General features: G+C 42.9%; 1 protein-coding gene across 1 annotated transcript; it reads right to left on the bottom strand.

Moving 5' to 3' along the window:
• Positions 1–4: 4 nt before the first annotated feature.
• Positions 5–22,589, bottom strand: BATF (basic leucine zipper ATF-like transcription factor). The gene is made up of 3 exons (XM_090272099.1): positions 22,278–22,589; positions 19,874–19,978; positions 5–530 (listed from the first exon to the last, which is right to left on the bottom strand). Exons 1-3 carry the CDS (start codon positions 22,338–22,340, stop codon positions 321–323), a joined length of 378 nt encoding a protein of 125 aa, XP_090128225.1. The 5' UTR covers positions 22,341–22,589; the 3' UTR covers positions 5–320.
• Between the last annotated feature and the right edge of the window lie 949 nt (positions 22,590–23,538).

Raw genomic sequence — 23,538 nt, 5'->3', positions numbered from 1 at the left:
TTATTTAAAAAAATAACCCTTCCCTGCCCTCCTCCCTCCATGCCATAGGTCTTCGGCATTATGGTTGATACAACTCTGGGTTGGGCCTTCCATCCACATGGGGTTCCAGGACGTGCAGACGGGCTGCCACCCTGCTGGGAGGCCTCACCCACTCCCAGCTGCTACGGTCCTGTGTCCAGTCTTTGTCCAGGCCTCTGTCTCAGCGTCTCCAGTGGAGAGATGGCTCTAAGGGATGAGGGCAGCCTGGCCACAGTCTGCGTGCCCCTCCGGAGGCCCGTTGGAGCAGCTGGGGACTGGGGTGGGCAAAGCTCCGGCAAAGCTCAGGGCTGGAAGCGCGGGGAGCTGACGTGAGGCTGGTGGAAGGCGTGGGCGCTGTACACCACCTCTGGGGGCGAGGGCGCGCTGGTGGCCAGCACTGAGCACAGGGGCTCATGGCTGCTGAGCACCGATGTGAAGTACTTCATCTCCTCTGTGAGCTGCTTGATCTCCTTGCGCAGGGCCGCGTTCTGTTTCTCCAGGTCTTCACTCTCCTGTGGGAGGGAGGGATAGACATTGGAGATTAATGTCAGGGCAGTCCCCAAGAGGGGTATGGTGGTAGCAGGAGGAGCCCAGATTGGATTTACAGGCACATCCATGGAGCAGGGCATCAGTGAATTTGTCTGTACATGTGAGTGTATGCACATGTGCATGTGTATTTGTAGTTCTGTGAGTATGGGTACACATCTGTATAAGCACACGAGTATACATGCATGTATATGCACAGATATTAAGTTAAACCATATGAAATTTCTGACTTTGTTTGACCCATAAGAATGGCAGTTTCATATGGTCCCAACTAATAGAGATGTATGTGTAAATGCATGTGTGAATTTGTGTGTAAGTGGGCTCCTTTGTACATATATGTACATAGGTCTCTGTGTGTATATGGGTTGAGAGTGGCAAGTTTATGTCAAAGGAAACCGGCTGGCAGGCCAGAGCCTGAAAAAATGGGAAAGAGTTTATGAAAATATATTATACTGATTTCGCTCTTTGCCACTCTATGTTATACCATGTGTTTTCCAAGTGGTCCTGGTGTTTGAATTTAGTCTTAGGAAAGGAATCCACAGTGAACTGCCTGTGTCATCCAGGTTCTAGAAGACTTAGGGTCTTAATAAATATGAAATTGTCAATATCCACCACAGTGTTCGATTCCACTCTGCTCTGCTCGCCCAAGAGCCTGTTACATCGCACTCTGGGTGTGTCCCAAGCACACGTAGTTCCTTTTTCCCAGAAACACCTTTCCCCTGTTGCTTATGGGAGCCATCAGACACATGCTGATTAGGAAAACTCAGGGCAAAGAGTGCTGATTACTGATCACATCATTGATTAATCAACAATGACACTCTGGGATTAGCAGTTACTGGAAAACAATCCACCTTCGGAAAACACATGGGAATTGCTTTTCCAATGTGCTTTTCAAAGTTCACATGCTTTGACTCAGTGAAACAGACCTTGGTGCCCACAGAGGAAGAGAACTGGTACTGGAGATGCAAATAAATTACATTTCAGTTCAAAAAGCAACCTCATATTTGAAGTCCAGGCCTTACTGTGCTAGTTCTGTTTGATTTAGGTCAGCATTTCCCAAACTTACCATGTCATCAAAATTTAATTCAAGGGCTTGTTAAAATATATAGTTTCAGGTGCTTCCTGAAATCTAGAGATTTAAACTCAGTGGGTTTAGGATTTGAGGTGAATTTTGAAATCTGAATTTTTAACAAGTTCCTTATGTCATTCTAATGATCAGACAAGTTTGAAAACACAAGATAAATATGATATTAAATTTGTTTCAATTATTAAAGCAGCTATTAAGTCTCTGCACCTAGTACATATGAACTCAAATGTTTGTTGATTGACTGGCTGATGATATCAACCACTGGACTAGAAGCTGACTCAAAATTATGATGGACAGTGAGCAGAGAGATAGATGTAAGGTAACTTGACATTAGCCCTGGCTTGTATGGCTCAGTGGATTGAGTGCCGCTCTGCGAACCAAAGGGTCATTGGTTCAACTCCCATTTGAGGCACATCCCTGGGTTGTGGGCCAGGTCCCCAGTTGGGGGCATGCAAGAGGCAACCACACATTGGTTCCCTCTCTTTCTCCCTTCCCTTTTCTCTAAAAATAAATAGATAAAATCTTAAAAGGAAAGAAAAGATAACTTGACATTAAAAGTTTGCCTTAAATAGCCCATGAGGAGCATGCGCTGCGTGCAGGCTAACGAGTGAGTGAGTTACAGTGCCAACTACCCTCACCCTGCATCCAGGAAAGTGGTAGAGGAGCATGGGACTGGGGTGTTACCCATCAAGCCAGCTTCCAACCGTTTATTAAGGACAGATGTGATCCTGCAGAGTCTCAGCCTGGCATTTCCTGTATGTGCCTCTGAGCTAGAAATGGGCCTAGATAAGTCTAAAGAAACCCCCACCTCTAAAATTGGGTGGGTGGTGGGCGAGACACTGTTTCTTCTGCAAGGTGTGGCTAGTTTACCATTTGGTTATTTCCGGGCACATCCCAGAGAGAGGGCATCCCCTCTTTACCGAAAGGTAAGATAAAACAACACTTAGACCGGGAGGGGTAGGGGGTGTTGGTAAGACGGGAACTGGGGGCTTGGAGTACTGGTCCCTTCCTCTAGCCCTTTCCTCGCCCCCTCTTAGAGTTTCCACTGGTGACAACATTTACCGTAAATTCTGCGCTCTGAAGAGCCTGGGCAAACCCCGAGGCAGAAGGGAGGGGCCGGGTAGGCGCGCGCAGGGACCAACGCCTGGGCTCAGTCAGACCTTCTCCCCGCCTAGAGGCAGGCCCAGCTTTCGGGAAGTAACTGCAGGTTCTTCTGAGCGCTGGCAGCTAAGGGAGCTCAGCTGAGCTCTCGCTTTCTCATCTTTCTCTCTCTGCCCCACTGGCTTGCGGACCCCAGAGCTCCAGAAGTGGGTTCCTAACCACTGCCGCCTCTAACCAGAAAACCACCACCTAAGACAACAAATTTGTCTTTACCTTGGGGAGCAAGACTGCTTCCTGCTAGGGCCCCAGAGAAACCCGCGCTGCCAGTCCAGGGGCCATGCAGCCAGCCAGACACTTAACAAGAGAAACAGTTTGCCTTCTTTTGCGGGAGGAAGCAGCCGATTAGGGGCCTCCTTCCTCCACATCTGCACCTGCCATTGCTCTGTCGGTCCACTCTGACCCCCCCTGGGCCAGTCACACCCTGGAAAGGGTTCACACCGGAGCATCTGGCAAAGATGGTCACGGGAGAGGCTGTTTACACAGAGGTACAATGATCACATCCCCTAACTTCTCAATGGGGGCTGGAAACCTAGAACTCAGGGAGAAGAGGAAAGGGACATTAGGACATCAATTTTGGTTTCTAACACACCTGTCTTCTGCAACAGGGAGCAGGGATGGGCCTGCAATGTCCTTCCACGTAACCTGCTTTCTACTTTTAGGAACTCATGCAGGTCCTTCAGGCTTCTCACAGTGACCCTCTGGGGTGGGTATGAAAGGCCAGCTACTATCATTATCCCCACTTTACAGAAAAGTCAACGGGGACACTGGGACAAAACTACTCTGCCTACCTGCCAAAATCACTCCAGGCGGGGTGGCAGCAGCTGCCGAGAAAAGGAGCTCTAGGATTGACCTCAAGACACTTAGTTTCTAAGAGTTCCAGAAACTTTGAATGAGTGACTGATTGATCTAAAGCCCAGAACCACATAGGGGCGGAGCAGGTCTTGGCTCAGGGCTTCTCCCAGCTCAGCCCTGGGCTCTTTTTAGCACACCCAACTGACTCTCCTGAGAGACTGGCCACTCGATTGACTAAAGGTCCTTAGGAATTACTAAGAAGTTCTTGGCTGTTCTATAGTCTTCCAAGAGAACACTGGGTCTTGGTTTGGGTGATTCTCAAATACAGCACAAGACAAGATCCCCAAGTCAGTCACACTCTTCCAATCATAGAGCTAGGCATCTGCCTCCTGCCCTGAGTTGGGAGGGAATCTCCTGTCCAGCTACTTTGCTAGAGGGCTACCTCCAGGCTAGTCCTTCCTCCAAATGCAGAGTAAGATCCAAAATACATGGCAATGGTGGGATCCATCAGTGGTCACTGGGGTCAGGGGTCCTGGGTCCTGATCCTGGTTGGGCAACTCTTTCTGAGCCTATTGCCTCAATTTGAAACAGGAAGACTGGACCAAAACAATGAGCCACAACCTTGGCCACAAATTGGGGTCAGTGGGATCCCATGGGGAGCTTTAACAATATGAGGGTACAGCCTGGTAATTGGGTTGTTAAAGGGTCCCCAGGGATTCTAATGTGCACTGAATGTTAGAAACCACAGGATTAGAAGATCTCCAAACCCTCTTCAACTCTCCAATATTTCAGATTCCCAACTGGCTACCTGAGCATATTAGCAAACTAGAGCCTCTAAGCCCCCTTGTTAAGAAGGGGTGTGTGTGTGTGTGTGTGTGTGTGTGTGTGTGTGTGTGTGTGTGTGTGTGTGTGTGTGTCAGGGCAGAGGGATGTAAACTCAATTTAAGAAAAAGTAGAAATCAAATTTTTAAAAATAATGCACTTTGACTTAATAACTAATATTTATCAAATGCTACTCTTTTAAGTACCTCCCCATTATCATTATATTTAATCTTTGCAACAACCCAATATGGTAAATAATATTATAATGCACATTTCGCAGAAGAGGAAAATCTAAGGTACAGAGAAGTTAAGTAACTTGTTTGAGGTCACACAGCTTATGAGTTGCAGCACCAGTGTGGCTTCAGAGGTTGTCCACCATCCTGTCTGCCTTTGAAGTCTGTTTAAATCTTTTGATATTTGATGATTATCTCTTATCAGACCTCAGCCCTGTTGGCTTTTTAAATTTCTCCCTTTTTTCCTACCTTATGCAAATCCAGCTGCCAATGTTCACAATCACCCTCACCTGTGGAGTTACTTGATGCCAGTCCTAGCATGAACCACAAGCAGCTTGGGGGTGGCTAAAGAGGAGGCTTCATGGGGGTGTGGGAACATTCTGGGGAATTCCCTACAGGAGGGGCAAAGGAGTGGATCATTCGATGAGCTCTCCAATGATGGGGAATCCCCACGCTGGTCCCTTACCCACAGGGAAGCCAACTGGGACCAAGGCCAGGGACAAGCTCTCGCCCAAGGCAGGGACTCTCAGGGCATTCTGAGCAGGGCTTGGTCCTCCTTCCTGCCAGCTCTGGTTTAGTGTCTTGCCCTTCTCTTTGAATTTTCTAATCACAATTTCCAGAAAGGTAAAAATAGTCCCTGTGTGTTTCTTCAGCAACAGAACATACAGTCACTTACTGGTAGGGTGACATTTTAACTCTTACCCACACTTAAATATGAGAATAGTGTGTGAAGCTTATATCCCTCACACCCAGTCATATGTTCAATCTCCAGCAGTTACCAGCCCCCATCCACCAAATACTTATATAGGGCAGAGCCCACCATTCCTGGAGAAGTCCACAAACATTGCCCAAGCCATAGTGGGATCTACGCCTACAGCTCCCACTGGTCCTGAGGGAGTTAGCCCTACCTCCAGTTCCTTACCCAAAGAGGAGAGAAGAATCACAAAACCACTGGTCTGTGTACTGAATAATGTATATATCTGATTCTGGAGAAATCTTCACTTTCCTGCCTTAAAGCTGAAGCTCTAGGTCCATCAGCACCCTCATCATCAACTGATGCTTAGCCACATCAGCCATGCCCTCAGGACCCTTAGTCCAGTCACCTCTTCCTCGGTTTTCAGGACTCAGATCTCATTGACCTCACATGTGAGAAACACTCTAGGTTGGCCCACTCCATGTTTATCCCAGCCCCCTTCCACTTACTTTCTTCTAGAGACACTGGAGAAAAAATTCCTCAAATACTCAGCTTCTCTAAAAATTCATGCAATAAATTCTGGCCAGATACAAGCAGGAGTACCCAGGGGTGGAGCATGCCTTCCCAACTAAAAAGGCAAAGCCTCACCAGGACACAGGTCACCCTCCCTCAGCACAGAGTGACACCTGGCACTTTAGCAGCCATCTTGCAGCCTTGAGGAGGAACATCACATACTGAAGACAACTGTGCAGCAAGAGAAAAGGAGCTCGGTTCTCTGAGGACATCCTCACACTAGCCCTAGTCTGTCCACTTCTGAGTTTCTTATGTGAGAAAAATAAAGCATGACTTATAGATGACCCTGTTTGATAGTTTTCTGTTATTTGTAACTGAATGCAATTCTGACTGGTACCTCAGGTGAGGAAGGTTATCCCTAACAAGTCCGGTTCTGAAAAACAGGCAGCTCATAATTGCCATCCACACAAAGGTTGAAATTCTGGGTGTTGTTCGTTTAAGCTGCCGGGCCTCTAGGACCGAGCGCTGGGTGTGTAACCATATATATGCCTGTAATCGTCCCACACTCTCTCCCCACATTCCACCACATCCCCCTGACAGGCTTCACATGTCACTGCTCCCCAAGTCTCAACACTGCCATTACCCAAAGAGCTTTACAAACCTTAATTCATGAACTTCACCCCCGAAAGCTTTCAGTGTCATTGTTCTGGAGTGGGTCTCAGGCATCAAGATTTTTAAAAATCCTTCCCAGGTGAGCTAAACGAGCAACTAGTTGGAGAATCACATCCATGGCTGATTTGTCTTAAAAATAATGTAAGAATATAGATAATATAATATATACAGGGTTTAATTTTATTACATTTATTTTATTATATATGTACATACTTAATATTTTTGTTTTATTGAGTGTATTTTATTTTATAACATATAGCACAAATAATATAAATATAATATAAAGAACTTTTAAAAAGTGGAAGAATATTTCTTGTCAAACAAAAATTCTATAAGTTAATGCCTGTTTAAGGCAAAATGCCTTACTATTACTATTACATTATATTTGATGAAAACTATTTCATATAGCCCAGAATAATTATTTTTAAGATGGAAAGGCAAGCAGTAGGGCACCTATTAGAATCTCATTAATTATAACATTATCAAGCTAGTTCTGAATTATTGAACTCATGAGGGCTGGGACAATCATCGTCTTCACTGTTTTGTCCCCAGTTTCCCCTGGAAACTTGGACTCTGGAATCATTGACCACAATCTGAAACCTGCTGATGAAGAGTCTACTAAGTAAATTTGGGATGTCCATGAAGCTTGCCAGGAGAGTTTAACCAATGGCTGAAGTATTTTAATAGCTTCTACTTTTCAACTCCAGGATAGTTACAAATGAGTATAAGAGATTCATTTTTTAAAAAAAAAAGTCTAGGTCAAACCCCTGTTTACCAACACTTTTCAAAACTAAAGCTATGGGGTGGAAGTAACAGAATTACACCGCCTCAAGAACTCTGCATGCAAGAACTCTGCTAGCTTGGACTTGACTTTCCCCATTCGTACTAAGTGAAGGAGACTTGACCAGCTGCAATGAAAAGCCAAGTGAACCAGTGTTCTTAAAGTTTTATGAATGACTGCAAGGAAGGCCATATGCTTTTATATATGAAGATATAGCTGATATCTTCATCTGATTGATTTATAGGAAAATGCCAGGCTCTATGCATTAAACAAATGAATAAATACAACTGTTTGAACAAACAAAAAAATAACAATATTACTTTGTTTTTGTATTTGCTCTCTTTTTTAACTCTTAAACATTCCAATGAGGTGCTATCCCTTCCCATTTTATAGAAAAGAATTTAGGCTCAAATATCTCCCCCAGCCAGGATTTGAATTAGTTTTGTTGACTGCCACCCTCCTACCCTCACTCCCCCACCCCCAAATCTGGTTCCTGTTTCCTGCAGCACAACTGCCTTGTTCCTGAGATCCTCCTCACTCCCTCGGGGTCCCCAGCCCCCAAGCACCTTTCTGACCGTTGACTGGCTACACTCAGTTTGCCCGCAAGGCTCCACTGAGAGCACTGCCTCCCAGACCTTCTCAGCCTCCTTCTCTTTCACTCATAGCTGATCTCAGACGTCAGGGCCTCTGCAAGGCCTTCATGATCAGGGTCCCCATCCCCATTCCTTAGTCATTGTCACCATTCCGCTCTTTGATTTTCTTCAAAGCACTCTTCACTTTGTGTGATTAGCATGTTCATTTATTTGTCTGTGCTCCAGTCCGACTTCCAACTACGTGTCAGTTCCGTGAAATCAGGGACTCAGTCTGTCTTGTCCCTGCTGTATCCTCAGTGCCTGGAGCAAACCGCACCTGGCACAGAGGAAGCTGTTATAAGCGTATACTTGTACAGCGGAATGAATCATTTCTGCTGACATCACTGCTAGTCCTGGGAATATGGCCTTTGCTTTTACAATTTTCTAGCCCATTTCACCCTCTTAGCAATAAGGCATATTCTTGTGCCAGCTGAGTACCCAGAAAATATTTTAGTTACAGGGTCCTCAGGTTCAGAAAATACCATTGTAGCCCCAGTTCCCTCTGCTGGGCCTTGACATTTACCACCACTCTTGAATTTTCTTAAGGGCTCCAGGTCACACTTCTTGTTCCTCTAAATCTAGGGTGAGCAAATGTTTACTGGGACAGTCCCAGTTCATACTTATTGTCCTGGCATAATTTTTACTAGTGCCCCTTTCCACTCTCAAAAGTGCTTCCACCCTGGTCGGATAGGGTTAGAGCATCATCCTGATAAGTCAAGCTTGAGTTCGATCCCCAGTCACATACAAGAATCAACCAATGAATGCATCAATAAGCAGAACAAATTCTCTTTCTCTCTCTCTCCCTGAAAAATCAATAAAATTTTTTTAAGTGTTCCCATTTGGAGGACAAATGATAAGATCTACTCTCACAACCTGACCCCCAAATTCTAGGTCAATTACATTTTCTTTATTCTTATCCTTTATGTCCTCCAGAACTCACTCAGCTCTCCATTTGACCACTTTTCTCATGATTTTAAATAAAAATATACAGTATACCTACATGAAAGATATTTTAAAAAAATTATATATGACCATGATCCTAGTCCTCTAACATGACTATTTTCATTTGTATGTTTTGCCATCTTATCCTTTTTAACAAACTTAAAAAGACCTATTTTTGTAAAATCTCAATCATAGTATATATACAATTTGTATTTTCCTTTCTGTCATAATTTGATCATAATCACCATAATTAATACTTTTAATGGCTATATCATCAAATGGATGATCCGCAATTTACTTAAAATGGTTTTCTGATGTTAGATATTTTGGTTGCTATTAAAATATTGCTATTATAAATCATGTGGCAGTGAACATCTTGCTCCAGTTCTGTTTGTTTGTTTGGTCACTTCCTCAGATAAATTCCTAGCAATGGGATTACTGCAGCACAGGGCACGGTCAGGCTCCCAGGTCATGCATTACTGAAAAAGGGTTACATAAGATGTACAACATCACCAGCAGTGAACACATATGTCATTGTCACTGCAACCTCATCGGCATTTAGACGTTATAATTTTAAATAATTTGTTTTGCCAATTAGCTTATTGAAAGTTTTAAAATTTCCTTTTAATGTAAAAATTTATCAATGACTAAGGAGGAAGAACTTTCTATGTGTCTGTTCCCTAGGGCATCATTCTCAACCAGAGGCAAGTTTACCCCTCAGACACCTTTGGCAGGGTTTGGAAATATTTTTGATTGTCACAACTGGGGCTGAAGGAGAGCTACTAGCATGTAGTGGGTAGATTTTACATTTTACAATGCACAGAACCCAAACTGCCCCCCACACACACAACAAAAAACTGTCTGACTCAAAATGTCAATAGTGCCAAGGTTGAGAAACCCTTCATGTATATCGTTTGCACAATCAGAATAGAAAGTGGGCTTATTTTCATTCTGATAGGAAAAATGTTGCATAAGCTTTATATTCATAGCCTCTGCCCACTAATATATGGGAGTCTCAGTGTTTTTCTTAAAAAGGATGTTCTTTCTACAGTATAAACATTAAATTTGCATTTATTTAATTCAGTGCAAATATTTTCCCCAATAAGTCATTGTCCTTTTAATTTTGGATTACAATTTTAAGACCTTTTAAAATAAAGGAACATTTTAACTCAGCCGCTCTCAATGTTGGACTCTCTGCCTTTCTGGTTTCTTGCTGTGTACTTGGCTTCTGTTGCAGAAGAGTCTCTATCTAGGTCATTCAGACATTCTGGTTAATTGCCTACTTCTTAGCTTACTCTTTGCAAAAGGACTTGTGAAAGCAGCACCATCTGCATAGCAAAGTCCTGATTAACAATGTGGCACAAAACAAAAGCTAATGGTGGGAAGGCAAGAGGCTTGGTTCTTGGTTGTCTTTGAAAACGACATCAATGTCCTCATTGGTAACATGGCATGTTGACTAAAACATCTCTGAATTTCCTTTTAATGATTCTATACCCAAGGGAGTATGATCGTCATTATTGTTACTCTTTCCACAAGCTACCACGTGGACTCATGACAGTACCCCCTACAGATATCCCACAATCTGAAGGGGACTTTGGCTTGTGGCGTAAGCTCTGCCTCCTAGGAAGCAGGGGGCAAGACAGAGTCCTACAGAGAATTCTAAGAAAATCCCCAAGCTGCTCGAGCATGGCTCTTTGGCAAGACTCTTCGTTCTTTTCTAGAGAAAGAAGTCCTGGTGCTGCTGAGCACAGCTTCACAAAGATGTCTGCTACATAGGCAGACCTCACCTTGTCAGCTGGGACCTGCAATCCCCTCTGGATAGAAGTTCTTTATTAATGTTAAGACTGGTGTGGAGTTGGCACCCTCTCAAATATGCCTCCCAAACTTAACCACACTGACCCATCATCAGTGGGACAAGAAGTTAGGGGTGGTGAACTGCCTTGACATTTTTTCCTTCACAAATGAAAACAGTCCAATTTTTTATGCTGATTAAAAATGGTATTCATTCACCATCATAAAAAAATTACAGAAAAGTACTAGGAGTAAAGGAAGGTACTCAAAACTCAACCACTTGGAGATAACCACTGTTACATTTTGCAGAATATCCTTCCAGATATCTCTTTACTCATGCAAACCTACAAATTTTACATTAACAGGACTATGCTCTGCATACTTTTTGTAACTTACTTTTTTCACTCAGTCTGTCATTAACATCTATCTGTGTTGATAAATATAACCTTCATAGTCATTTTTAGCACTGGAATAAATTATAGTATATGGATATACATAAAATAATATGCTTAATTCCCTATTGTTGGGCTTCCGTCCAATTTTAAGTATTGATAAAGTATTTACTATTCACAAATAATGATAAATTGAGCATCTTTGTACAACATCTTTTCTTTAAACTCTTGCAAGTGACATTGCTGCTTCAAAGGGTATTCACACATAGGATATTAATATTTATTGTTACACAACTTTCTTTAAAAATTGTTTCAATGGACATGTTGATTTATTGTGTAGAGACATCTTTATTTTCTTGACCTGGCCAAATTATGGAGGAGGAATGTATAAATTTTGGAGGATTTTACTTAAAGAACAAAAAAATAAATTCAGGAACAGGTTCAAAGAGGATATAGGCTATGGAAGATGAATACATCTGCATGAGAATCTGAAGAAAGAGGCCATAGAACTTAGTGGTTGGGAAGATAGATTCTGCAGTCAGGCAGACCTAGTTACAAGCTATGCATACCTGGACAAGTTATTTAATCTAATATAGAGCTTACAAAGGTTTTTGTGCAGATTAAATGAGGTATAGTGGGTAGCACATGTTACACACCATGCCTGGTACACAACTGTGTGCTCAATTAATATGTAATAAAAAGTTCATAGCAATAAAAGCCAAGAAATATGTCTCTTTCCCACAGATGATGCACCAATTTTATACTGAACTTCTTTAGGGTAGAACGAGTCAGAACATTGCTTCTGTGTGGTTTCTGTTATTATTGTTTTGTTTTTACTGTAACTTTTCTCTGCCAATAAACCTTATGGAATGGTTTCCAAGAGAGAGAGAGAGAAAGAGCTCTATGAGTGAAAAGGGAGTATAAGCAGACTTGCCTTCCAGGCCTCCCCAGAAGACCAAGAACAATAGTGCCTTTCTAAGGAGGCCAGGGAACTTAACATTTTTGCTGAGCTTCTTTTCTTCCATTATTCAATGTTCCTCCAGCTGTAAATAGCTTATTCCTCATAGCATCAGCATAAAGCTTTATTTCATGCATAACTTACACTCATGATGTTTGCTATATATGGCATTAAAAATATGTCCTAGAACTGTAAACCTTTCTTTTTATTAAACTAGTGTGAGACTCCTTCAGGAGCCAGCCCCAGGCAAGCACCTGTCCCACCCTTCCTCAAGGGAACACCTAAAGTTCCAGCTTCCCAGTTTGACCCTGTTGCTCTTTCTTGCTTCCAATTCCATCCTCAAGGCCAGGGCTGACTTGCCAACAGCACAGCTGTGACCTCTTGTCACTCTCTGCCCACCATCTTAGTTGATCTCAACTCTCTTCCCCACTGACCTGAGACACTGACTCAGAATCCTTCATACTGCAAGGCACCAGAGAGCTACTACAATTAACCAGGATGGCCACACAAATGGAACCGATTCCACAACCCTTATATAGCTTGTCTAGTACTGTAGACCTTAGGATTCCTCATTATAAATCCTGACAGTTGGTTCTCCCAAGGGACTGAGACATTTGTGTAGGATGTTCAAGGGATAAAATGTCACAGTAGAAGATTATTCAATGCTTAAAATCAAAATGTGAAAAGAAATCATCCTAATGCACATGTCATGATAATCAGTGTTGAAAATTTAAATATCTATGTTATAAACATGAACAGGGGATAAAAACATCCAAACTATATAAAAAAGGTTAAAAAAAAAAAAAGGAAAGTATTTCTTTCCTGCTTTAGACTTTTCAGAAATAAATACCATTAACAGTTTTTTTGGAAACCTACTGGAAAAATGTTAAATTTACACATACATGCACAGATACATTTTTTAATTAGAAACACACATGGAAGCAAACTATGTAGCATATTCACATGTTTTTCACTTAAGAGTATAGAAGTTTGATGGTCTTTTCAGATTGGCACATTCAGATGTAACCCGTTATTTTAAACTCCATGGTATTCTACTGAATGAGGAAACTATAGTTTAATTAGTCCATTACTGATGGATATTTAGCTTGTTTCTGGTCTTTCCTATGACTAACAATGCAGCAATGATTATCTTTACATGTACTTAACTATATAATCTGTGGGTATGTTTGTAAATAGATTCCCAGATGTCATAGTGCCCAGTTACATGGTATGTGCAGGATAAATTGGATGGACATGGTCAAATGCCCTCTATTGCAGTTGTACCTACTTACACCCCTACTAGTAACATGTGGTGTACCTGCTTCTCCATTGCCTTGGCAACATCATTTATTAACAGCATTTTCATTGCCAATCTGGCAGGAGATTTTCACATTGCTTTATTTGCCAGTTCACTATTATAAAAAGAAGCATCTTTTCCATATTTATTTTGCCATTTACTTCTCTCTGTAAAATGCCTATTCACAATCATCACTCATTTTTCTTTAGGTTGTTGATCATTTTCTTATTCATAAAAGCTCTCATATATTAAGTAAATACTGTGCCATTTTTTTGATAATATGTCTTGCAGATGTTTTTCCCAGCCTGTCATTTGTATTTGATCTTACATTTAGTATTTTAAGCTGTATAGAAATTTTCACTTTTTATGTACAAAGTTAATATAGAGCAATCTTCTCTTTATGGTTTCAATGTTTTGTGTTTATGTGGAAAAGACCCCAGTCCAAGATAAAAATTGTAATGCTCATTTTCCCCAAATTTTAGTTTTCTCTTTTTTTCTTTTTATATCTGTGTGTGTGTGTGTTGTATAAGAAATAAACCAGTTAGCTTCCCTCATCCCCAAACGACTAGCCAGTTTGAAATGCCATCCTAGTCATTTTGCATTTGAAAGTTCTATTGGGTTTTTACTGCGATCACGTTAAATTAAATTAAATTTTATATTGACTTAATAAAATCACTATCACTATAGTAGGTATATCTTTCTATTTATTTGAGTATATTTTAAGTCACTTAGGATAATTGTAAAGATTTTAAAAATTAAGCCCTTCATATTTTTTGTGAAATTTATTCCTTCCATTTGCTGTTGTTGGTGTTATAAATGGAATTTTATCTCCAGTTAAATTTTATAATTGGTTACAGTTTACATATAGAAAAGTTATTACTTTTTGTGGTTACTTTAAAAGCTGAATGGAGTCTCCTAGTATTTTTAATAGTTTTCTTAGCTGATTATCTTGGACCCACATATTGGTACTGATATCTTTTGAAAATGAACTGGTCAAGATATGCCTTTCTCCTTTTTAATCAATGCCTTTACAAAGCCTAAGGAACTATAGTTGCCTATGGGAGAAGAGAAGCCAAGTGTGATGGATGTTGTGTGAGACACCCAACCAAAAGAGAATTAAAACAGAATGTGGACTGTTTGTTGATATTATGAAAAGGAGCACTTGCTCCCATTTGTGTGAGGGGTAGTCAATGCCAGGATATTATAACATTTGCATGAGATTAAGCACAATGGTTGAAAGAGGATCTTTCCCTATGCTATTATTTTAAAAGCAATTAAGGTACAGTGTTTTGATGTAAACCATTTATAGAAAGATGCGGAAAATGTTAAGTAGTAAATATCCCTCAATTTCACTGGGGAAACAAGATAATTCTTTTGGTATTTTAAGGTAGATAATAGTGATAGGGTTGAAATAGAGACGATGTTACCCCAGCACACCAATACAAATGTGGTCCTTATGTGACACTGTACTCTCAGTAGCTTCTAAGTCCTGGTCTTTAAAGTATTGGTAGATGCGTCCCATGACTAAGTCAGAGGGCCAGAGAATGGTTCCAGAACCTCAGCATGTAGAGCCAAGCATGAAAAGGAGTCAAGGGCAAACCATGCTCTCAATCCTAAGAATGCTGGTGATAAACGGAGATTTTCTACCTGGACCACAAACATAATTAAGAGGCTAATGAATGGAGAAGATGGGTGATTACCATAAACATTTAGACCACAGCAAACCCTCTGTTTGATGGCGGCAGATTTATATGTTGCTGCCAAAAGCTTCTACCTGAAGTAAAAATACATCAGTTACATTGGCTGTAATTCCCAGGCTTGCTGTGTAAACTCTGATGTGACCTAAGGAGTGAGGAGGAGTTTTTGTGTAGCTGTGGGGAAGATGATGGGAACATTCTAAAGATGGATGCTGTGGTGTGGGTGTTAACATGGTCATGACTGGGAGCTCCATGGACTCCAAACCCCAGAGATTACCCTACTCTAGTCATGACAAATATAATCAGATGGGCTAAATCTTTTGGTTCTAATTCTTGTCTTATAGAGAGAGACAGTGAAGTCAGAGCTGAAAATCTTACCACAGCAAAGAAACATACATATCACCCACACTGATATGTCCCCAAGGGGATGAATGAAGATCAATGAGGTGAATGCACAGGGAGACAGTAGTACAGCTGAAGATATGGAAGACCCCTTTGTTCATGTTAGGAGAGAAGAAGCTCTCTGTCATTAAAAGTGACCAGGCATAATTTGGAGACCATTTTTGGAGTGGGGGTATGTTGTAGATGAATCTGAAGCATCAAAAGTTAGTCTAGAGACTTCCGGTCAAGATAGAGGCCTAGACAGACATGCTAGGTCTCCCTCCACAACTAAGAAGGAATACAACTATCTCAAAACTAGAGACAACTGGAAGTTCCAGAAAATTGAGCATGGAAGTCCAACAAACAAAGATATAGAGAAGAAATACTCATCCAGACAGGTAGGAGGGGCGGAGCTGGGGTGGAGAGGACATGGTGTGGTGGCAGCGGCAGCAGTGGCAGCGGCAGGATGGCAGAAAGCATAGTCACATGTTTTAAAAAGTTGGGAGGGACACCTGGGGAGCGCTCCCAGCACCAGACCAGACCACGCAGCTCATGGTCCCGGTGCTGGGGAAGATAAACCCTCATTGCTTCTGACTGTGAAAACCAGTGGAGGTTGGAGAGGAGGAAGAAACTTCCAATCTCTCAGGAGAGTCCACTTGTTTAAAGGGCCCCCACAGTCCTAGAATGTCCAAAGACCCACCCTCTCTGGGAACGATGGCCAGGGCAACAGCTGGAGTGGCACCAGTCCCATATGGAAGTGGGAGAGGTGCCTAGAAAAGGGACTAGTGCTGAGCAAGAGGCATTGTTCCCTCTCAGACCCCTCCCCAACCTACAGCTCCACAATGTGGTGAAATGAGTCTCCCTACTGATGAATAACTAAGGCTCCGCCCCTTACAACATAATAGGTGTGATAGCTCTACCTAAGACACAGAGGCAAACAAATACAGGAGCCTGTCAAGATGAGAAGACAGAGAAGTATGGCCCAAAAGAGGGAATGGATCAAGGTTCCAGTGGGAGAACTAAGTGACAAGGAGATAGCCAACCTAACAGATGTAGAGTTTAAGACTCTGGTGATAAAGATGCTAACAGGCTTGACAGATATGCTTAAGTATGACAAACACATAAGGGAAGAAGTGAAAACTATGCTGAATGAAATGAAGGAAAATCCACACAAAATCAAAGGTGAAGGGAAGGAAACCGGGATTCAAATCAATTATTTGGAACATAAGGAAGAAAAAAACAGTCAACCAGTACAGAATGAGGAAACAAGAATTGAAGAAATGAGGAGAGGCTTAGGAACCTCTGGGACAACTTTAAGTATGTGAACATCCGAATCACAGGGGTGCCAGAAGGAGAAGAAGAAGAGCAAGAAATCGAAAGCTTATGTGAAAAATAATGATGGAAAACTTCCCAAATTTGGTGATGGAAATAGACATACAAGTCCAGGAAGCACAGAGAGTCCCAAACAAGCTAGACCCAAGGAGGACCACACCAAGACACATCATCATTAAAATGCCAAAAGTTAAAGATAAAGAGAGAACCTTAAAAGCAGCAAGAGAAAAGCAGAGAGTTACCTACAAAGGGGTTCCTATAAGACTATCAGCTGACTTCTCAAAAGAAATTTTTCAGGCAAGAAGTATTCAAAGTGATGAAAAGCAAGGACCTACAACCAGGATTACTCTATCCAGCCAAGCTATCATTTAGAATGGAAGGGCAGATAAAGTACTTCCCAGACAGGTAAAGCTAAAGGAGTTCATCATCACCAAGCCCTTATTATATGAAATGTTAAAGGGATTTATTTAAGAAAAAGAGAATCAAAACTATGAACACTAAAATGACAACAAACTCACAACTATTAAAAACTGAATCTAAAAATTAAAAACAAAATCCAACTAAGCAAACCAGAACAGAAACAGAATCATAGGTATGGGGATCATTTGGAGGATTATCAGCTGGGAGGGGGAAGGCGGAGAAATGGGGAAAAGGTGCAGGGATTAAGAAGCATAATTGATTGGTACAAAATAGACAGGGAGAAGTTAAGAATAATATAGGAAACGGTGAAGCCAAAGAACTTATATGCACAACCCATGGACATGAACTAAGGGGGATGGGATTGCTGGAGGGAAGGGAGGGTACTGGGTGGAGGGGAGCAAAGGGAAAAAAATTGGGACCACTGTAACAACAGAATCAATAAAATACACTTTCTTTAAAAAAGTGTGTCTAATGTTCCAGCCTTAAGAAATCTTTCAGCCCTGAGACTCTGTGATATATATATATGTGTGTGTATATATGTATATATGTGTGTGTGTGTGTGTGTGTGTGTGTGCGTGCGTGCGCATGCGCGTGCATTATTATTAAACAAAATAGTCCTGGCTGGTGTGACTCAGTGAATTGAGCACCAACCTGTAAACCAAAAGGTTGGTAGTTTGATCCCCAGTCAGGGCACAGGCCTGGGTTACCAGCCAGGTCCCCAGTTGGGGTGTATAGAGGGAACTGTTTCTTTCTCACACAGAGATGTTTCTCTCCCTCTCTGTCTCCTTCCCTTCCCCTCTCTCTAAAAAAATTAATAAGTAAAATATTTTTTAAAAAGAAACAAAATAATCATACCTACATATACACAAATATGTTAAAATGTATATATGTAATTTTGATTATTTAGTTTGCTTCTTATAATAACTAATATTAATATTACTCTTATTATATTTCAATTTTTTTAATATTTGTTATATGCTAGGCACTCTGTTGAACTCTTTATATCACTATCCCCTATAAGGTAGTGACTGTCATTTCCCATTTTATAGATACGGAACTGAATCGGAGGGAAGTGAAGAATGTCTCTAAGGTTGGTCACACAGATTGCAGGCAGCAGAGCTGGGGTTCTAACTGTGTCCTTTTGACTGTGGAGCTGCTGAGCCCTCCTTAGTTTCCACATTAAAAAAATTACAAACACAAAGTTTATAGCAGTTTTCCAGTCTCAGGACATTATCTGCTTGTTCAGAAAGGAAGGTTTTGTCCTTTCTAATTTTTATTTCTTTGTTCGTTGGCTCACTCTAAAGAACACTGAATTAGAATCAGACTCTGTTAGAGGCAAAGTGAGTGATCACAGATTTTCAAGCTTAAAGTAGTAAACTTGAGTATTGTGAGGCCCTAAGCCATAATGAAATCACAGAGAACATATATATGGCAGGGCCGCCCACAACTTAACATTTAGACTTCTCATCACAGTTATCGAAGAGAAGAACAGACTTGCTGTTCATTCATTCTTTTTTTTCTTTTTCAATCCAAGAATTATTTATGCTATGTTAGTATGCAACGGAAGATATGCTGCGTATATTTCAAATAAAACACAAGCATCCCATCAGAGACGGGAGCAACCTGCTTTCTGCTTCCTTAAAACGCTTAACAAACCATCCTTTTTTCTAAAACTACACTTACTTTTTCTTTTTTAAATTTATTTTTCAAGTACAGTTCATAAACAATATTATATTAGTTTCAGTTGTATAGCATAGTGATTAGAAATTAATGTGCCTTACAAATTGATCATGCCAGTTAAGTCTGGTACCCATCTGACATGAGCACAGACATCTTACTTTTTCTTGATAAGATGAGAACAACTATTCTAACTGGCTGATTTCCATGTTAATCTTTCAGATAAAAAGAAGTATATTCATTTTTGGTGCCAATTGCCCTTTGTACCATTGAAATGAATTACTAGGATGCTGGAGGTTTGGGAATGGTTCAGGAGGAAGGACAGAGAGGCAGAGTTGCTAGAGAGGAGGATGAGGGGATCGAAGAGGAAAAGGAGCCAATGAAGTAAGAGTTGGTTGGACAAGGACCAAGTTAAGGGGCAGAGTGAAGAGAGGTCAGCTGGTAAGGTATGGGAGACAGGAGGAAGCATTGTTAATGAAGCACACAGCCAGAATTTAGAAACATCCACAGGGCCTTGGGCTGCTGGTGGAATTGCAATTCAGCGTTGATCAGGGGCCCTGCTCAAGCCAGGGGTCAGGGCCTGCTCTACAAAGTCTGAGACTACAGAGGCAACTCAGCCAGGACAGTGACCCTCCCAGGTAAGTGCACTTGAAACCCCATCTTCCACAGACTCCTTGGGATATCATTAAAGAGAGAAATTTCAAAATCAAACCTTAATGACGTTCAGAAAAGAGGAGTAAGGTGCAGCAGCCTGTGAACCTTCTTGCCCCAAATGCAAGGCCCAGGGTAGCTGCCCACCTGGCCTCCCATGGGGATGGGACTCTTTGGGACCCTAGCCCTGCAGAATATTGGGCTCCCCCAAAGCCCTTCACAACTTCTAAATTCCTCCCAGAGACAGTCCTGCCTTCTGCTCTCTGGGTTCACGAGGGATGGAGCTTTCTCTGGCTACCCCACCACTGTGCAGCTGATGCTGCCTTCCATTCAGCCTCTGGGCTTCCCGTGCTCAAGAGGATGAAGAAAGGTCTGACCACTCACCAAATGCAGAGTGTCGGCTTTCTGGGTCTGCCTCTGTCGGCTCTTCTGGGCAGCAATGCGGTTCTTCTCCCTCCTCTGAACTTTTCTCACATCGTCAGATGAGTCCTGGGAAGCAGAGAGGGTAAAAATTGAGCACATCTGCTCCTCTCTTCCGAGCTAAAGCAGGCTCTCATGCTGTTGAGTGTCCATCCGTCCCTCCTTTCATCTCTTCATCTTTTCACTTGCCCAACCACCCCCTATTTACCAAAAGGCTGACCCCAAAGGGGAACTCTTCCCCACACTCTGTTATGCTCCCTAGGTCTCTGCGACGTTTTTGGCCAACTGTTCCAGGAAGAGGGTAAAGACCGTGAGGCCTCAATAGGGCTGTACTTGGAAAAAAGTGGGTAAGGCGATGAAGTGTGTTTTATCACCTCTCCTCTTCAGGGCTGCTCTGCCCTTACTCTCTCACTTTTTGGCCTAGAACTTTCTTGCTTTTTTTTTTCCCCAAAACTTTTTTGAGTGCCAACTAGGCACCAGCTTCTGTACAAGTGCCTTTTCAGAGTTACTTTTATTTATTGCCCCAATTCTGTGAAGTTGATATTATTACATCCATCTTATAGGTGAGGAAACTAAGGCTCAAAGAACTTGCCAAGAGCTCACAGTAATCTGGGAGTTACATCTTCCAATGCAAAGTCTGATGCCTTTCTGAGCCCCACTCCCAAGTTCACTGGCTTGTACCCCAGGTGCCTTCTGCTGCGTTCCCGGGCTGAGGTCCCAGACCTGTCTCTTCTTTCCCTGCATTCCCTTCATATGCTCAGTGACCTTGACATTCCCCATGACCCTGAATGCAATGCCTAGTACAAACTAGAAGACAAGAATGGCTTTAATGGTGAAGATTACCTGGTCGCAACAGGTAGTGAATGGGTACTTAGGAGGACAAGGGGACCTTGGTTGTTCTCTAAGTACATCTTCCAGATGGGCAGGTCCTCTGCTTGAGCAGAGAGGTTAGGTCCAGCTCTCCCCCAGATGCTTCAGGATAAATGCAGGAATCTGGGTGAAACCCTTCTGCACGTCCTGGCCTGTCTCATGATCCCACAGTCTAGAGGCGCAAATTTCCCAGGGCAAGACTCTGTGTTCACCAAGCACATATCACACAAATTTGCCCAACACTTCCAGCCATTTCAGCAGGAGGGCATTGGGTTAGATAGGAAGGAAGTACTCTTCCTCTAAGGGGGATGGGGACCAGGTTACCATGGAAGCCATGAGTAATTTCCTTCCTAAGAAGAACACAGACTTCCAGGCAATCTGAGCCACCCTGATACCATCTTGAGCAGAAGACTGGGCTGTTTGCCCTCTAGGGGTCTCCACTAGGACTTCTCCCAACTTGTCTCTTCTGTTAGATAATTTATGACCGATGCTATTGTATATTATATGTCTGTATATTTTTATTTTGGCAGCAGCATCTTGAAAACTCTCTTGGGTGTCTGTGCTAAGGAACAAATGGAAGAAATTTTAATCCACTGATGTATTGGAAGAGAAAGAAGCCTTCCTATAGAGAGGGATGTCAAGAAATGTGGTCAAGAGAATACCCCTGAAACTGTGAGGCAGGTAATGTGCCCAAATTTTGGCACATTTTCAGGCTGAAAACTTTTGACTTGGAAGTCACAATCTACATTCCAAACGCTCCCAGAATCTCTACCTCAATCTCTTTGATTTCCCTAGAGCTGAGCTGAGCTACTAGTAAATGTCTTTAAGTCTCCAAAGTTACCTTCTGATTTATTTCCTTCCCCCTGTCCAGAAGCCAAACAGGAAAGAGGTGTTGGCTGCAGCTCCCACAGCCCTCTCCCCGGGCTGCACTAGTAACTGGGGGCAGTGCCCAGTAGATAAGACAGATCCTTCTGTGCTGCCTGGTTCCTCCTCCTTCTAACTTGCTTTTTCCTCCTTGACTTTCCCTGACCCCTTTCACTCTTGCCCCAATGGCTGTCTCCCAAGACACTCCATCTCTAGCCTTTGGGTTGTGCATGCCAGCAGCCCACTCGAAGGCCCCTCCTCTTGGTTTTCTACTGCCTTGGAGAAACACAGAGTCTTTCCCCTGAGAGACCAGAGTTCTTTGATGCTCATTCTCCTCTTGGCTTCCTAGAAAGCTTCCTGGGGTGGGAATCCAGGTGAGGCGGAAGTGATGGGCACCATTGCAGAAGGTGGAGAAAAGGGGGCTATGGCGGAATGGGCAGAAGGACGAGGGTCTCTGCCAATATGCTCAACTTGATTGCAAACACCATGTCCTAAGTCTAACAGGGCGCTCATGCCACCAGCCGCTCCCTGCTCCTCAGCCCCCTGGGCAGGACTAGGAAGCCTGACCCTCTTCTCACCCTGGCCCCCCACCAAGAGAATCAGAGGGGAGAAGGGAGGAAAAGGAGGGCTCTACCTGTTTGCCTGGAGGCGGAGAGCGGCTGAAGCTGGAGTCGCTGCTGTCGGAGCTGTGAGGCATGGCTGCAGGCTTCCGGGCTCTCCACGCAGCCCCAGATGCCTCTGGGCCCTCTTGTCTCCCGCCGGCCTTGCTTCCTGACTGGTCCCAGGCCAGCAGCCCAGCAGCCCAGCCCCTCGGCAGGTCCCTCTTCTGCCTGCTCTGCAGCCACCTCTGACCCCTGCGTCCTCCTCGCTCTGGGGTGCAGAGGCACTGCTCCCCACAGGGACATGTCGTTCGCTCTGGGGCTCTCACGCTCTCTCTCTTGTGGTTTCTGGTAACTCACACTGGAAGTCACATGGGCGGAAACTTAAGCTAGAAGTTAATTTAAGATAAAATACATATCTGGGAAAAGACCCACAGAATTATGTGAAAGAAAGAAAAAAAAAATACACAAAACCCCAGATACCTTCCGACAGTTTGAAAAGGCAGAACAGCTCTCTTCAATTGATGAAGATAAAAGAGAAAAACAGCCAGGGAGGGAAAAACCCCAGCCAGAATTAGCAAGTCTGTCTACTGTCAACACCAGCCGAAAGGAGAGGAGTGAGCAGGGAAGGAGTTTCCATTGTCACCTGACTTGATTTTTAAGCCAAAATAAAACAGCAAGACCGGGATTTCTTTCTGGTTTTTGCCTGAAAGCAGCTGCCCACCCCTTCGTCACTGATCTTGCAGCCCAGCCATCCCCAGGGTAGGATGGGGAGGAAAACGCCCCAGGACACAGGTCTTTCCTAACTATCAGACAGAAGAAGCTGTGCTAGATCTGGAGCCAGGGCGAGGCTCTGGAAGGGACGCTTTAAAAGTTTGTTCATCGGCCTTGCTCTCTCTAGAGAAAAGGCACCTCTCAGGTTGAGGGTCTGTCAAGAGCTCAAGATTGGTTTTGAAACTTAATGCTTCAAAAAAGTCACCAGGTCAGAGTCCAGAACAGAGAAACGGTAAGAAAAATATATATTGAAACGAGCTCTGTACTTGGAGTCAAACCAACCATGGTTTGAAATCTGGCTTGCCCACTTGGTACATCTGTGGCTTTGGGTAGCTCGCTTGAGCTTTATGCTCCTCACTAGCTCCATCTATGAATGCAGGTTAATAAAACCTGCCCTACCCACCCCTCAGGGCTGTCTGAGAAGCAGATAACAGCATGGATTAGAATGCCCCTAGCAGACTGTAAAAGATGCTACACATTACTGTTGGTTGTAGTATTACCAGCTTTGCAATGTTACTAGCC

The sequence above is a fragment of the Furipterus horrens genome, unplaced genomic scaffold (assembly GCF_987537825.1).
Source record: "Furipterus horrens unplaced genomic scaffold, mFurHor1.1.pri manual_scaffold_3, whole genome shotgun sequence".
Classification (NCBI taxonomy): Eukaryota; Metazoa; Chordata; class Mammalia; order Chiroptera; family Furipteridae; genus Furipterus; species Furipterus horrens.
Note: the sequence above shows the minus strand (reverse complement) of the source record. Positions and strands in the feature narration are given on the sequence as shown.